The sequence below is a fragment of the Cynocephalus volans genome, chromosome 1, assembly GCF_027409185.1.
Source record: "Cynocephalus volans isolate mCynVol1 chromosome 1, mCynVol1.pri, whole genome shotgun sequence".
Taxonomy (NCBI): Eukaryota; Metazoa; Chordata; class Mammalia; order Dermoptera; family Cynocephalidae; genus Cynocephalus; species Cynocephalus volans.
The window spans coordinates 188,558,265-188,574,879 of NC_084460.1; the positions used below are offsets into that span (position 1 = coordinate 188,558,265).

The 16,615-nt window shown below is 53.0% G+C and overlaps 1 protein-coding gene across 1 annotated transcript in view; it reads left to right on the top strand.

Annotated features, from left to right (window-relative positions):
- The first annotated feature begins 387 nt into the window (after positions 1-387).
- The window catches only part of UMODL1 (uromodulin like 1), a 135,879-nt gene continuing 119,651 nt past the window's right edge, over positions 388-16,615 (top strand). The window contains exons 1-5 of the mRNA XM_063083695.1: positions 388-463; positions 3,906-4,148; positions 11,041-11,202; positions 12,485-12,606; positions 15,219-15,405. Of these exons, the coding sequence (XP_062939765.1) occupies positions 388-463; positions 3,906-4,148; positions 11,041-11,202; positions 12,485-12,606; positions 15,219-15,405 (790 nt within the window). The remainder of the gene's footprint in view (positions 464-3,905; positions 4,149-11,040; positions 11,203-12,484; positions 12,607-15,218; positions 15,406-16,615) is intronic.

The window sequence follows — 16,615 nt, forward strand, 5'->3', positions numbered from 1 at the left end:
TAAGAGAACACTGCTTGATGGAGGGAGTCTGATTTGGGTCTGAAATGTGTTTTCTGTGTAACAACGAGATGGGACCCAGTGATGCAGCCTGGGCTATTGCTTACTCACCTTTCCTAACAGATGCCATCTGCTTGGAGCAAGAATGGGCTGTAACACGCAGGTGTCCCGAGGGAAACGGCTGTGGTGGTGGGAGGCGTTAATGAGCAGGCATAAGGGACCGCTTCCAGTGCGCACTCCCTCTGAAGCCATTGCCACCACCAGTGGCACAGGGCACAGAAGTTCCCTTTATCTGAGCCCCAGCAGCTTGGGCCCCTTCGTGCACCTGCTCAGGAGAGCCCCAGACGGCTGCGGTGGAGGCCCAGAGCCCCACGCCACCACCGCCGGAGGATGCTGAGGACCCTGGGCCTGGCCCTGCTGGCTCTGGCCAGTGCTGTGGGCCCAAGCCAGGCCAGCAGCTTCACAGGTGAGGGGTCTGGACTCAGCACAGGTGATTCTCGAGGAGGGGGCTCCCTGGAAGTGGGTTTTGTGAAGACAGCACCCTGCTGAGACCAGCTGTGAGAGGCAGCATCTGTTCCTTGCTGTCTAAGTCTTCTTGTAACCACGTGCAGCAGCAGGCCCTGGCAGCAGGCAGGAGCACCCAGTGGGCTTTTAGAAGGGGGGCTTCTAGAAGTGTGCTCTGAATCGTCTGGGGGTCAACGGGTTGGAAATGCAGATTCTGAGCCAACAGGTCTGGGTGGGGCCTGAAACTCGGCATTTCTGCAGGTGATGCAGGTGAAAACAGTGAGCTCTAGAGATGCAGAATAAAGGTCACTGGACCTTGGTGTATTCAAGTCCTCACATACAGATAAGGAAGGGGAGACCCAGCCTGTTAGGGACTTGTTTGAGGCCACACTGCTCTCAAGGGCAGAATTACCACCAAGAGTGAGGGGCTGACTAAGGCCCTGTCCAAACTGTACAAGACACCTGGTTAGCAAAGCAGCTGTTAAAAAAAAAACAGTGGGTATCCAAAACTCCAGATTGTGGGGAATTGAGATTGCAAACCTTTTACATTATTTTTCCTCTTAAAATCAGTCTTATTCAGTTGGGAAATTAAAGAGATCCATTCTGTTTCTAAAATTGACTTCACTTTTGTACTATTTAAAAGTTTTTTTCTCCCCAAAGCAGGATTTTGGTTCCATTGTGATTTTCTAACTTGATTTTTCCATTGGAATGAATAATGCGTGACCCACGCAGCTCAGTCACAGAATGAATGGGGATGTCGGGAAGCTAGAGGAGCTCGGGGAGGATAGTTCGTGAACCTCTTTGTTGTACAGATGGGAAAATGGGGACAGAATCTCCTTGTGCTCTCTCCTAGCTACAAGAGCCCATCTGTACTGAATTCCCCTTCTGGTTTCACTCAATCCCTCTACAACTGAAGGGCATAGCTATCATAAACGAAAGACTGGGGCCCACGAGGGCAGGACAAGCTTTTCCACCTCTGAGACTGGAATCCAGGCCCCCCAACTCCTGCTCTGATGGCTCTGGAAAGGACTTGTTGAATGGCAGGATCTGCTAAAAGCTTTCTACTCTGGGCCCTGCCAGGAAGCCAGGCTTGGAGATGACAAAGTGGCCTCCGGTAGAATGTAAAAAACAAAATGGGGAAAACATCCCCCAGATTTCACAGGAAATGAGAATGTATGTGAGCGTGCGTGTGCGTGTGTGTGCGTGTGTGTGTGTGTGTGTGTGTGTAGGAGGGCTCTGCTGAGGATCAGCTGGAAACTTGCAATGATCACATGGAGCCCAGTGGCTCTCTGGAGACCAGGAACTGTTACCTTTATTAGCATAGTTGACATCTCATCTTAGGTTAAGATGAAAAACAAAATCTAGATCTACCTAGCTAAATTCTTGATGCAGGAAGTCCTCGGGCTTTGTCTCAGTCACTCCTAGGCTCTTGGACAAGCTCCCCTGATCCCAGATGCTGATTCCTCCTGCCCCGTTCACACAGTGAGACCTCCCCTCCCCACCCAGAGCTTACTGTAACTGCACCTTTGGTGAAGACGAACAGCAGGTTGTCCCCATCCCCAGAAGCCCTGCTGGTCCCACAGGGGTGACAGGAATGAAGCCAGCCCCAAGGGAGGGTGATGCTTGGGTCATGGTTGCTTCTGAGGGGACTCGCCTGAGCCTGAGGACTGGCTCTGCCCTTCTGGGGGGAGGAACAAGCCCCCTGTCTCTCACTTTCTGCACACTTGTGGGTTGCTGTGCGGCCCAGGGACGGACTCTCCAAATGTGCTGTCCCTGAGTATGGGATGAGGACAGCTGCTATTACCATGATCATTTCTGCTCCCCTCTCTGAGTTCCTCCCCGGAATTCAGCTACTCTTTGAGGGAAATAAACCATAATATGGAGCCCCTACCTATTGGCTGTACAGTCTAGTCAGGCTTAGAGTGCAGAAGCTGAGTATCTGAAAATGCAGATATGTTCAAGCCATCTATTCGTCTTACACTGAGCCCACCCACATATGCCAAGAGCTCACGTTAGGTGCTAAGGGGGAGTGAGAATGGACACCCCACAATCCCTGTATTAGTTTGCTAGGGCTGCTGCAACAAAGAAACAAAGATTGGGTAGCTTGAACAGCAGAAAACTGTGTTTTCTCACAGTTCTGGAGGCTCAGTCTAAGATCAAGGTGATGGCAGGGCTGGTTCCCTCTGAGGCTGTGGGGGTGTATTGTTCCGTGCCAATAGCTTCTGGTGGTTGCTGGCAATCTTTGGTGTTCTGTGGTTTGTAGAAGAATCACCTTGATCTCTGCCTTCATCTTCACATGGCGTTCTTCTGCCTATGTTCACATCTGTCTCCAAATTTCTCTATTTTATAAGGACACCAGTCATATTATATTAGGGCCCACCCTAACAACATCACTTTAATGTGATAATCTTTGTAAGACCCTATCTCCAAATAAGGTCACATTCTGAGTTAATGGGGGTCAGGACTTCAACACATGGGTTTTTGGAGGAACACAACTCAACCCATAGCAGTCCCCATTGCATGAGTTGACAGAGGCTCCCTGGGGAGATGGGAAGCCCCAGGCAGCACATGGGGACAGGCCATGAAAAAGAGGCACAGGGTTGGGAAATGTAACAGTGCTAGGGGTCTCGAGAACGAGTGGCCAAGCTGAAGAGGGGCTATGGCATTTGCGCACCAGGCTCCAGGTGGCAGATGCACAGAACGTGGTAAGGCACACTTGATGCTCCTGCTGCAGCAGGGGTGCCTGCCCTCCTTCTCCCGGTGACAATGGTCACAGTCAAACTGACCTTTATGTCTGTGAACTTCTCACATGTGATTTAAACATTTGCTTATTTATCTTCCACCTCATTCCATAAAAGCTGCTGTCATCATCTCCCGGCCCGCAGTGAGCCTTCAGTAGGGATTTGCTGGGGAATTGTAGATTCGTTTCTTCTGCGGTGAACCTGAGGCTCATGCAGACCAAGAGAAGCATATGAAATGCTACAACCTGTGGAATCAGAAAATACAGAGCCAAACACAGGGACCCGAGCACCTGATTGTTCATTCCAACTCCATGCTCTTCCTGCAGTATGTTGTCAGATCCCGGGGCCGCAGGAAGTGTGAGTCAGGCCCACGGCAGCATCTTCTCAGTCTGCAGAAGAGAATGTCCTCACATGTAGCTCCACGTTTATGCTTCATTCCTTCAAGTGTGAGCTAAGGCAATGACTTGCTCAGTGCACGTGGAGGCAAAGGCCCTGTGGAAGGGGCTGCTGGGAAGATTCTGAGAGGCCTGTCCAAGTGTGGGAGACCTCATATCACTTGCTCCTGCAGAGGGGCGGCTCTCAGAGAGCCACCCGTATGGATTTGACCCTTGTGGTTTTCTTCCTTCGGTTCCTCAACTCCCTCCTCGCTTGCCTCCCTGTTAGAAAAAGGCCTGTCCTTGTTGAGCTACCAGCTGTGCAACTACCACGTGACCCAAAATGTCCAGAAACTGGAGGCCATTCGGACGTCCCACATGACCTACGCTTCATGCGGTGGCTGGATCCCACGGAGGCAGTGCCCTAAGATCATTTACCGGACCCAGTACCTGGTGGTGGAGGTCCCCGAGTCCAGGAACGTGACCGACTGCTGTGAGGGCTACGAGCAGCTTGGCCTCTACTGCGTCCTGCGTGAGTCTAGGGCGGCGGGATGGGGCCCCCAGTGGGGCTCCTGGTGGGGTAGTCACTGTTCCCGCCCATTAGCACTGAGCTTACTGGATCTTTCTAGAACTCTGCTCCTCACCCTTGATCATGCATCAGGATCACCTGGAGGGCTTGTTGCTGGCCCCAGCCCCAGATTTCTGACTCAGCATGTCAGGGTGAACAGACTATCTTTCTGACAAACTCCCCGGTGATGCTGATGCTGCTGGCCTGGGGGCCTCACGTACATAGAAGGCCCCTGGGTGGCTTTTAAAACGCAGATGCCTGGGCCCACCCTGAGAGATTATGACAGAATCGGTTTGGGGCATAGCTTGGGAACCAGGATTTTTTTAAAGCTCCCCAAGCCCCAGCCTCCCACCCTAATTGCCCAGGGCCCCTAGTCCTCTTGCTCCCCTGGTGCAGGTGCAGGTGGAAAGCCACAGCCACTGCCGCTTGGGGCATGTTACCAGGGTAACTTTGTGGCTGCCCTGGCCACAGTCTGAGCTGGTGGGGCGGGGCAGGCTGGCCTCCTGACAGGAAGCAGTCTTTGCGGATGACCTCTTCCAGGGAGGGGATGTATGTGCACGTGGGTGTGCATGTGGGTGGTGATTGCTAATTTTGAGTCAACATCAGATCTAAAATGAGTTTCTGTACAGTCAGAAAGTCCTGCCTCCTGTCCCCATTGAGGGGGGATGTGAGAGGGTGGCTTCAGGGAGGTATCAGCTGGCCCCCCCAAAACGTGCAGGGTGCTGCCTCCAGAGTGCAGGAATAACTGGCTCAGGATATCATGAGAGGGTCCTGCATGAGCCCTCCCTGTGTCCTGAGGCTGGGACACAGCAGGACTGGGTGTGGACTCCCCAAACCAGGGTGTCTGCTTGCTCCCCAGACCAAAGCGTCAGGTTGCGGAGTCTGGGGTCAGTGCAGACCTGCAGAAGGCGAGTTTTTGTGGCATGCTGAACCGTCATGACAGTGGCCTCTCTTAGGCTTCCAGTGCGATTTCCCAGAGGAGAGGGTGGCTGGCGCTTTCCCACTGCCCATTCAGAGGGCCTGGGCTCAGCCATTTAAGAGGCATGCACCTCTTTCAAGAGGGGTAAAAGAATGCCAACATCACCAGTGCCACCACCACCAGTAGAACCCGGAGGGAGCTGCTGAGCGCAGGCCCAGTGTGGCCGTCTCATCTTTCCATTGTCTCCCTAGAGGGGCACCAGTAGAGAGAGCTGTCTCCTGGCCATCCTGCCCAGATGCCGGGTCTAAGGACACCTCCTGTCCTGACACTGCCCCTTCTGCACTCCCTGTCTACAAACAGGCTGGCAGCTGAGCCGCAGGTGCTGCTGCCCCACCCTGGGAGGTGCCTCCCTTCCTGGGAGCATCGAGCATGTAGGCCTCAAAGACAGAATCCAGCTGTGGAATCCGCTGCTGCCCCGCCCCACCCCATCTTACCTGTGAGGGCCACACTCCTTCCCACCTGAGGGCTATCGTCAGGACTGGTGAGGTCACAGGGCCGAAGGGCAGGAGGAGGCTGATGTATGGCCCTTCCTGCCTAGCCCGCTGCCGCCCTGCTGGGGTGCACAAGCCAATCCCCAGCAGAGAAGTCAGGGATGGCAGGCGGCCCCTCCCCCCACCTGCCCCTCATCTTTCCCCTCAACAAACAGCCACCAGGAAATGCCTGTTGGGGGACCAAAGCCCCACTTTTGGAGCATCAGCACCTTTGATTAGAAACTCACCAGGGTGAGGAGAGAGCAGGAAGGTTCTAGTGAGGGAGTCCTGTGGGCAAGAACGGCGGGATGCTCTGGGAGCCACAGTGATGGCGCGGCCGATGTAGGAGGGTGGGGGATGCTGGGAGTGAGGAGAAGGGGTCTGTCCTGAGGCCGAGGCCCTTCAGAGGTGCTGAGTTGGGGTGGGACAGCACACGGTCCCCTCAGGTCTTAGGAGGGACACTCAACGGCAGAGGGGAGAAGAGGGGCAGGAGTCCAGAAAGACAGAGGAAAGAAGAGGAGAGAAAGTGGGCTGTGGCTGAGTGCGTGCTTCATCACAGGCCGGGGCAGGAGGCTCTTTGCTCCCTTGGTCACTGAAGGACAGGAGCACCTGCAGGGCTGGGGACAGAGTCTGAGGCAGCCCAGTGACTTTGCCAAGGTCGTGCAGCCAGTGAGAGGCAGACTGGTGACTTGGGCCGGGGGCTTTCTAACCCCCAGTCAGATTTTTTTCCAGTTCACCAAGCAGTAGCTTAGTGTAGGGGAGCATGTGGCACTTGAGGACGATGGCCATGGCCACAGTGGAAGAAGGAACACTTTGGAGGAAGGTCCCTGCGGGGTCCAGGGCCTGGTGCACCACACACCCCACAGAGCCACAGCGGCTCCTGCCTGCAGCAAGGGCTGATGGTGGCTTCTATCCCTTCCTGACTCCATGTTCAGTGGAGTCAAGCTGGTGGCTTACTATTACCTATGGTGGGGGTATTTATTGCCCAGATGCTGGCAGCAGAGCTCCTCTACACTCACCTGGCTCTTTTGATCAAAGCCTGCTCTTTTAGTGAAAGTTCAGAGATGCCAATGACAGGTTGGCTGCTTGCAGCTAGAAGTGAGTCGGCAAATGACCAGCTGAGAACTGCAGCCCTGGTTTGTACAGCACGAGCCAGGGACAAAGTTGGACCCGGTGAGGAGGGTAGGAGATTCCCCTCCTGCTGTGGCCAGGCCTCGGGTGCCCCGATGTGGGGTGACTTGCGTCTGGGCCACCTGCTGGTCCGAGCTGCAGAGTCTCAGTCCCCAGGCAGCAGCAGGATGCCAGCCTCATCCCTTCCTCCTCCCACTCAGCAGCCAGTTATCCAAAAAAGGGAAGAGAGCTGAGAGCGCACATGTGATATGACTTTCAGTCTAGACAACTTTTCCAGCTCTCTAAGTCCAGGATTTGGAATGAGATGATATGTCATACATTATTTTATTTAAATATGTATTTTAAATAACTACAAACATGAATACATGAGTCATATAGAAAATGTGGAAACACAGAAAAGAACAGAGGGAAATTACCCAAAAGACCGCCACCCAACAATAACCACTGTTGACATTTTCTTCTAGTCTTTATCCAGGGCAGACATTTTACAAGAGGAAGGCCACCCTGTCCAAGACTTTTTGTAGCACACTTTAGCCACTGAGCAATCTATCCAGAACATCTTTCATGTCAATAAATATTGTTCCATTGCCTGATTTAATGGCCACATGACATTACCTCATATGGATGTCTCAGCATTTATTGAGCAATCTTTCCTACCACTTCTTTTAGTTGTTTCTAATTATGCATTATTATAAATAATTTTGTGATGAACATCATACAATAGAAACACTGCTATGCACAAGCTGGATTATGTACCCAGTAAAATTCTGAAAAGTGGACCCAGGCATCTTAGGCGATGCTTCTAAACTCCAGTGACACCCGGTTCTGCACAGCCTTTTGCACAGGCTCAATGCCTTGGCAAACTCTCCCTTGTTGGGCAATCCCAGGGCCCCACTGGACCAGGAAACTCCCCACAAACTTCCCTCTCCTGCAGGCTGAGGACCAGGGGCCCTTTGGTGAGAACCTCCTGTCCTGACCAGGCCGAGGGATACCAAGGACAGAGGCAGAAGAGAGGGGCTATTCCTCGGCTGATCTGATTCTTCAGCCCTGGGAGCCTGGGACGCAGCTGCTGAAACAGAAATCTCTACTACCATCTCAATGAGCCGTGACTAACAGGGTTGCCAGGCACTGGGCAGTTCTGGCTCATTGTTTGCCTTGAATTAGGGAAGGAGGAGGAAACTTTTATCTTCCTACTGCAGTGGGATTGTTGACTGTTCTCTCTGGGCACTCAGTAAGCGAGCCAGCTCCAAGGGACGGAGGGAGATTCCCAGCAGCATCCAAATTAAGATGAAGATCCACTCAAAGACACTTCTGCTATGATTAAGCAGCCCGATTTGGAAGCCAAATTTTGGGGGGACGGGGTTGGCCTCTATTTTCTTTTTATTTAAATGAACTGTTTAGTTTAGAACAGTTTTGGATTTACAGAAAATTGCAAAGCTCATGCAGATAGTTCCCATATACCACCCCCACCCAGTTTCCTCCAATGTTGGCATCTGGCACCACTAGGGTGCATTAGTCCCAATCTTGGAACCAATGCTGGGGCATTACCATTAATCAAGTCTACACTACTCACTGTTTGTTCCCCTAAAGACTTTGTTCTGACCCAGGATCCTTCCTTGCATGTAGTCCTCATCTCTGCTTAGCCTCGAGGCCATTGGTTTGACAATGGGACATGAAGCAAAGACCTCTGGGCTCTTATAATCTCAGGGCCCCATTTCTGTCCCTGCGCTGTTCTCTCAGGCTGCTCCATACATCCAGTTTCATGCCCCAGAGCAATTCCCTGCATTGCCACTTCTCTGGGACCTGGAGACATTGTTATAGCCACCTGGGCAATGAGATCATCAAGGGTGTGCAGGGGACAATGTGGAAAGGAGAACGTCACCAAATGTAAACGTCACCAAATGTGAACATCAACAGAATGAGGCAACTGCAGGATGGGTGCCCAGATGCTCCTGAGTTCTGCAGTTCAGGCTGCCCCTTCTCTGCCCTGACTGAGGCAGCTGCCTTGGTGATGTGTTGCCAACAGAAGCAAAGGCCACACCTTCTTTTTGGGGTTGTGGGGCATTCTGAAGAGAACCCAGGGGACCCAAGAGTCCCCGGGACTGTAGCCCTCGTGGCGGCGCCCCCGCCACTGGCTGTTCCCACCAGTCCTCCTGAAGGGCGCGGCCACTTCTCCCATCTTTGTGGGGAGGTTCCAGAGCTTGATTATCAGCTGGCCCCTGTCCTGGAGTTTGAGGGGCCTGGAACTAAGCTTCTAGATGTCCTGTGGGTCATCTTCAGACACTTAAGCTGGGCTTGAGCCTGATGGGCTTAAGGAGCACTGAGGTGGCAGGTTGCCCACCCTCAGGGTGGCTGGGCTGAGGCTGCAGAGCTCGGTGGGATTCCCAGGACCTTCCTTCCGCTTCCTTCCCTGCTGCCTCAGCTTCTCTGAGCTCACGTCTTCTCAGCTTCCCTTCATCCTGGGGGAACGAGGCCCTCTCCTGTCTTGAGCCCAGCACCACCTTCTTGGTGTGGGTGCACTGGCAGGCTGTCCCGGCTCTGCCCGCGGTGTCTCTGGCTGCATGGACTCGCGTTCCCGTCACGTCTCCCTGGTTCAGCTTCTTCTCGCCTCCTTCTCTTGTGCGTTTCTTGCACCCTAGACCCCAGTGCCCTTGACTCTTGGCCAGTTGCCCTTTGGGTCCTGGGGATTCTCAGATAGTTCAGCTCTGTCTAAGAGCTCTAAAAGCCGTTTTTCTGAAAAGCCCACGATGGCTTCCCCTGGCCCCCAGCTGAGGTTCTGGTCACCAGGACCCCATGTCTCCTGTGGTGACTGCAGCCATCCCTGGCCCATGCCCCTCACCATCTTCTCCTCCCTTGGCAGCTTGCCCACACTTCTCTGTCCATCATCTGCATGGAGTTGGGCCGGGTGGTGGGCTCACGCAGAACACAGTGCACCCGGGCCCTGGGCCGACTGACCTCAGCATGAGTTGACTGTGGGGGGATGCCACGCTGCCGTGCATCTTGGTGTGGGTGCCCAGCAGACACGTCAGACTTCACGTGTGCACAGCAGACCCCTGGTCCACCCGACCCTTTCATGACCGCTTTCCCAGGCTTGGGAGTGGAGTCCAGCAGATGCCCAGGCTGGAAGCCTCGGAGTCTTCCTGTAGCTTCTTCTCTGACACTCTCATCCCGTCCTTGAGCATATCCTATGGGCACCTCCACCTACCACACCCAGCGGCTAACCTTCTCGCTGCCTCCACACACCGTCACCCTGGTCCAGCCTCCGCCATATCTCGCCTGGGGCATCACAGTCTCCCCTACCCTCCACCTCCGCAGGCTGTTCCCCAGCAGTCAGAGCTCTACACTGCCACGCAAACCAGACTTGGTGCTTGTCTGGTGCCTCCAGGAAGCAGCACAGCAGAGGGGATGCAGTGGAGCCGGAGGGCAATTTCATGACATTCGCTACAGGTGGGAGGGGGGGCTTGTGAAACTCTAGGCTCCTGGGCTTTTCACATGGTGGGCAGCTCCAGCCCCAAGGGCAACCTGAAGGCCACAGGAGATGGGGACACAGAGCTGGTGAGAATAATCTGGGGTCTGGGGGCAGCAACAGTGTCACCATCACCACTGAACTCCCCAAGCCCCCAGGGCCCTCACCTTGCACAGGAAGTGTCTCCTCCTGCCCCCCGGGCTCCTGACTCTGCTCCTCCTGCCCCCCTGGCTCCTCAGGCTCCTTTGAAGGGCTGCAGTGCACACTCTGCCTGGTAGGCATCGGGGCTGCTGTGAGCTTCCTGCGGCCCAGGCATATGCACTTCTCACAGCGGCCTTCCCTGACCACCCGCCCCCTGGCCTGCTCTGTTCCCCGCTGCTCACATCCCACCTGACCGATGTGCATGCTTGACCCCCACTGGAACATAGGCTTCCTGAAGACAGGGACTTTGTCCTCAGCCCACTGCTGGGTCCTGGGCACCTAGCATTGTGGCCGGAACATAGTAGGTGCTCAATAAATATCAAATAACTGTATGAATGAGTAAGCTATTAGGACTTGAGGAGCAAGGGGACCTCTCAGGGTGTGGTGGAGCCCCCTGCACCTGGACTTCTGAGGCCCAGAGGAAGAGGGGAAGCCCAGGACCTCCAAGGGGGTGGGTGGCTGCCCAGGTCTGAGCAGGCCCCACTGGCACTCTAGGAACCACAGGCAGAGCCCAGTGCCAGCAAGGGTGCAGGTGCAGTGCCTCTTCAGCTCATCAAAGATTTTTGTTTTTTAATTTTCAACATCAATAATTGTATCATTTTTCCCCAGCTCTGAATCGGTCTGGGGAATTTGCATCGAGACCTGGGGTCTGCCCGATGGTGGGGCCCGCACCGTCCACCTCCCTGTGTGGCTTGGACACCGACTGTCCTGGACTTCAGAAGTGCTGCCCCTGGTCAGGGGGCCGCCACTGTGTGGCCCCCATGCCCCAAGGTAGGGCCACAGAGGAGACCTGCAGCAAAGTGAGGTCTCCAGTGAGGCTCCAATCTGGGTGAAAGTATGGGAAGGGTGGGTTTCTAGAAGCAGCAGCCCGATTTCACCAGGAGCTGCCACTGTGTGCATAAGCAGAGTCTGCTCTTAGGCCATTTCTGTCAACATCTGGTCACTGAAATCTCAGGGGAGAAGAGCCAACGGTCCTCTCGGATGCCCTGAAGTGAGAAAATATTCCTCGTAGAGCAGAGACCTAAGTCTCCCCAGTGTTTCTGGGGAAGCCCTAGGCACTCTGGTGGATGAGCGGGGAGCTAAAGCGTCTCATGGAGGGAGGTGTGAGGCTGGCCGCTCATGAGCCATTGCAGGGGCCTGCCGTGCTCCCTAGCACCCACCACAGGACGCTGTGGGCCACCTGCCTGTCTGGAAAGTTCTCTCTTGACTGGGCCTGCACCCAGGAGAATGGTCACCTGAGGTTCAGAGCTAGGGAGAGAGATATATGCACACACACTAATACTACTATATATATTCTGTTAGTATAGTACATAGTAATAAGGTAATATCAATATCAAGTGCTGCTATATTATAGTACTATATATTAACTATGCTACTAAACTATGCATTATAGTACATATATGTTATATATAGTATTACATAGTGTACATCATATCCAATGTGTGACGTAGCATGTACACTGTTATATATATTATATACAAGGGTACTTCAAGAAGTTCATGGAAAAATGGAATTGTAAGACAATACGAATGTTTCCATGATCCTTTTAAAGACCTGTCACATAATATGTTATATATAGTATTATAAAGTGCACATTACATGCAATAATATATTATGTAGTATGTACCATGTCATGTGTATCATATACTACTGTATACTATTATATATCATACTGTTCAACATTAGTGGTGTAAATAGAATAATGGCATAGTGCATAAGAATTTTGTTTATCAATATCATGTACTACACTGAGGACTACAGGACATCTTTACACCCTGAGTGCATCCAGCTCTTCAAGGGAAGGCGCAGGGCTGTGGGCCCAGCCTTCCGACCGTGCTGGCCTGCTGCCAGCCGGGCCAGTGGTCTTCATGGTCTTCAGGAGGGAGGGGAGGGAAGGGCAGGAAGTGGGGATTCCTACCTGTCCCCTTGTAGGTGTCTTTATGCAAGAGGTAATTGCCTTCCAGGCCTCCAATTCTCCTCTCTGCCCTGCTGGCCTCTGGTGGTCCCACCCTGTCCTGGGGCCTGTAACTCCTTGGTATTTGCCCCCGTGCAGCTTCTGAGAGGAACCTGGTGAGCTTCTGGTACAATGTGACCATGCTGGTGAAGATGGACTTCCAGGAGCTCGAGCAGGTGGACCCCAGGCTCCTGGATCACATGCGCCTGCTGTACTCCTTGGTAGGTGGGAAGGTCAGGGAGTACATGGCATGCTTCTCTCCACAGCAGGTAGCCCCGGGGGTGAGGGCAAGGAAGGGAATGGGGGGTCGGGAAGGGACATTCCCGAGTGGCCCCAAAATGACTGACTGAGCCAGATTTGAGGAATAATTTAAATGCACTAGAATGTACACAATTCAAGGCATTTTCTTGGATGGGTTTTGCTACATAACTTTGTAAGTCCTACCTTGTGGTATACAACACGAAACACAAGGGTGTCCCAGTAAAATCGGCCTGAGCCCCGAAGCTCTGCCCCCACGAATCTCATTCCCAAATCCCTGAAATTCTGGCCCCGCTTTATGGAGTTCTGCAGCATCCTGCAGTGCGCTGAGATGGGAACTTGTAGACCAGGGCTCTCTACCAGCACCATCGTCGCTTTGGGCACGAGTGCTCTCTGTGGGGTGCTGCAGGATGGTTGGTCAGCAGCAGCCCTGGCCTCCACACACAGAAGCCAGGAGCATCGCCCCATGGCAACAACCAGAAATGTCTCCAGACACTTCCCCTGTCCCCTGGGGCAACCCCCCTGGTTGGGAACCACAATTGGTAGCTCACATTCTCCGGAGCATCAGTGTCTCCCTCGATCTTGGGAGCCCCAGTGTGGGCAGGGCACTGCGTCACCCAATGGGGCCTTCCCTGAGCGGTGGTTGACCTCGGGGCCAGCTGTGGACAGGGCCCCTCAGAAGGGTCCTGAGCTTGGCACATGCCCTGCCGTCTCCTTGAAATGCTTAAGAATGTTGAGCCAGAGGCCCCACACATCCATTCTGCTCCTCATGTATCTGGTCCTGCCTGCCCTTCAGATCCCAGTGGTGTGTCCCATGTGTGCCTGGGTGTCACGGTGTCAGACCCAGAGCTGGGTCTCTCCTTAGTCTTTAGACTGGCTGGTGGGCAGCCCAGAACCTGTGGTGAACACACTCGCCTTATCTGGGCCTCTGTCCGGCATAAGTGCTTGAGAGGTGTGTGCGACCCAGCGGGGAGTGATTTCTGTTTCTCCTTACCCACACTGCCGGGGTTAATATTCCAGTGTAGCCACTCATCAGCTGTGTGACTTTGGGCAAGTTTCCAACCTCTCTGTATCTTAGATACACCCTCCATTAAACAGAAATAGCCGTAGTCCTGCGTGAGACAGCAGTCGTGAGGGCTCAATACTCAGTACAGGTAAGAGCATGAAGAGGCTCCTGGTGCGCGTGGGCTCCGAGGCGTCACGGTCATCGCTGTTGCAAACGCTGCGTGTGCTGCCTGCTGTCTGCTCGTACGGGCAGGGCTAACATTGCCTCCCCTGGGGAGCCGCCTGCCCTGCGCGGGCTCCATGCTTGTTTCTGCTCTGAATGAGGCGTTCCATGAGGCCAGGGCTCGTTCTCTATTCTGCCTCTAAATTACTAACTGCACCTCCTCCTGGGAAGGGGTTTCACATTTGCCAAGAAGGACTTCACTCTCTCCAAGCCTCCTTTTGGTTCCCAATGGAGACTTGGGGTTTGCTGGCAACATCTGTTCTGTTGACACAGGCCTGGTTGGGCAGTTGCAGATTTGCCTGGCTTCACAAAGGTTGAAATTTCAAGCTACTAGGCTGAAATAAAAAGAATTTATAGGAAATGAGAAAGGGATCATTAAGCTTAAAAAAAAAAAAAAAAAAAAAGCCCCAGATGTGTACAAGATAAGACCATGGCTTTTGACCTCTAGTTCTCTCTGTCATCAGCTCCAAGAGACCCTTGGTTTTGGCAAGGGTGGAAAAAAAGAGGGGTCCTGGGGGTGACTGCTCTAGGAGTTTCTTGTGGCTGCCATAACAAAGCACCACCAACTGGGGGACTTAAACAAAAGAAATTTATTCTGTTGCAGTTCCAAGGTGTCAGCAGGGTTGGTTCTTACTAAGAGCAGGGAGTGCTCCAGGCCTCTCTCCGTGACTTGCAGATGGCATCTTCCCTCTGCGCATGTCCGTGTCTGTGTCCAAACTTCCCCTTTTTATAAGGACACCAGTCATGTTGGATCACGTCCACCCTAATGACCCTATCTTAACTTGACTGCCTCTGTAACGACCCTATCACCAATAAGGTCACATTTTGAGGTACTAAAGGTTAGGATTTCAACATATGAATTTTGTGGGCACAATTCAACCCATGGCAACCAGTGTTGCAAAATTATTTATAATTCTGGCTTGCAGAGCTTTCATTGGGATGCTCACAGATCTATAGTTGAGTACCCCTTATTCAAAATGCTTGGGACCAGAAGTGTTTTGGGTTTGGGTTTTTTTTTTTTTTTTTTTATTTAGAATATTTGCAGAATACATACCAGTTGAGCATCCTTAATCTGAAAATCCAAACTCTGAAATGCCCCAGTGAGTTTCCTTTGAGCATCATGTTGGCTCTCAAAAAGTTTTGGATTTTGGAGCGTTTTGAATCTTGGATTTTTCTATTTGGTGTGCTCAACCTGTAAAAATAGTGTAGAGGTTCTTTTCTTTAGAGCAGCATGGTGTGTGTGTGTGCATGTGTGTGTGTACAATTGACTCGAGCTTCTCCGGACCTCAGTCTCGTCTGTCTGATGGGATGCCCTCCCACAGTGCGATGCTGATTCTGGTTTCACAGGTCACCAGTGCCTTGCAGCCGCTGGACTCGGCTATCCACCACCTGCACTCGACCAGGGGGGACACCTCCACCACGGTGTCGCAGCTGTTGCTGGGCCTGCCACAGCTGCTGCCAGTGGCCAACGTCTCTGCTGTGCTGGCTGACATCACGAAGCGTGTCTATGAAGTGGTCAGCGTCAAGGTGCAAGGTTGTGTTCCCCTCTGTCCTCCCTTTGGGGGAGGCTACATAGGAGGCCTGAACAGCCTAGGTGCTAGGTGGATTCTTGGGCTAGAGCCAGTCCCTCACGCTCTAAAGGAGGTTTACTATGTCAAGGACGGAGGGGCGACCTGTTCAGGTGTGTGGATCCCTCAGGCATGGCATGATCTGCTGCAACACGAGCTCCTTCTGAACCAAACCAAGTTTGATCTCCAAGCTCCCAAGGACAGACTCAGAACTCGTGTTGCTCCAACGCCCCTCTCTGCTCTCCTCCTCTCCATTCCTCCTCTGCCCTCGTGCCTGCCTCCCTTCTTGCAGGGTTGGCACTGGAGGGCAAATCCCAGGGCAACACAGGAACACCTTGTTTCTTCCCTTCCTTGAGTCCCTGAATTTCCCTGCCACCTCTTTCCCACCCTTGCCAGACTTCCTCATCCCGAGATGACTCTTTCAGCACAATTTGTACAAAGCTGGGTTTGTACTTGGTAACGCACATAGAGGTGGCCTTGTTTCTGAGAGAAATAATCTGTTTTTGCTTGTTTCTTGTCTGTGTCAGGGGTTGGCAGACTTCTGAAAAGGGCCAGGTAGTGCATAATTTTGGCTTTGTGGGCCACGTGGCCTCGGTCTCAACTCTTCCGTGGTGCTGTTGCAGCGTGAGAGCAGCCATAGACTCATGGGAACACATGACTGGCTTCCTTTAAAACTTTCTTCCCCCAACAGGCAGCAAGCCAGCCACGGTTGCTGCTGCCAGGCTCTGTGGCAGGTGGCTGCTCTGTTGGCAATGCTTCTTCTGTGACACTGAGGTTCACATCTGATGATGCCAGGGTCTGGGGCCCAATGACAGCTCTGGTGGTTGCATTTGTCTTCCTTCCAAACCCACAGTGTTCTTGACAGCCAAGTTAGGTGGTTGCAGTGTCGGTAACTGAGGTGCATGCCTGTCTGTTCTGAGCACGTCCTCCAGCTGGAGGCTGCAGGAACATACCTGTAGGTGAACAAGGTGGGTTTTCCCCTTGAGACAGCAAGAGAGAATCCATACCGTGGGAACCGTGGGGCGTCTCAGCACAGGGTGCTAGAAAGAAACTGTAATAACATGTGCTTTTGAGTGGGAAGTTGGGGAGGGTCTAAAGAAGTGGGGTTTTGTTCTAGATTGAATGCTGTTAAGAAAGTGGGAGGGATTCTGGATTTGGCATCTCAATAAATCTTAT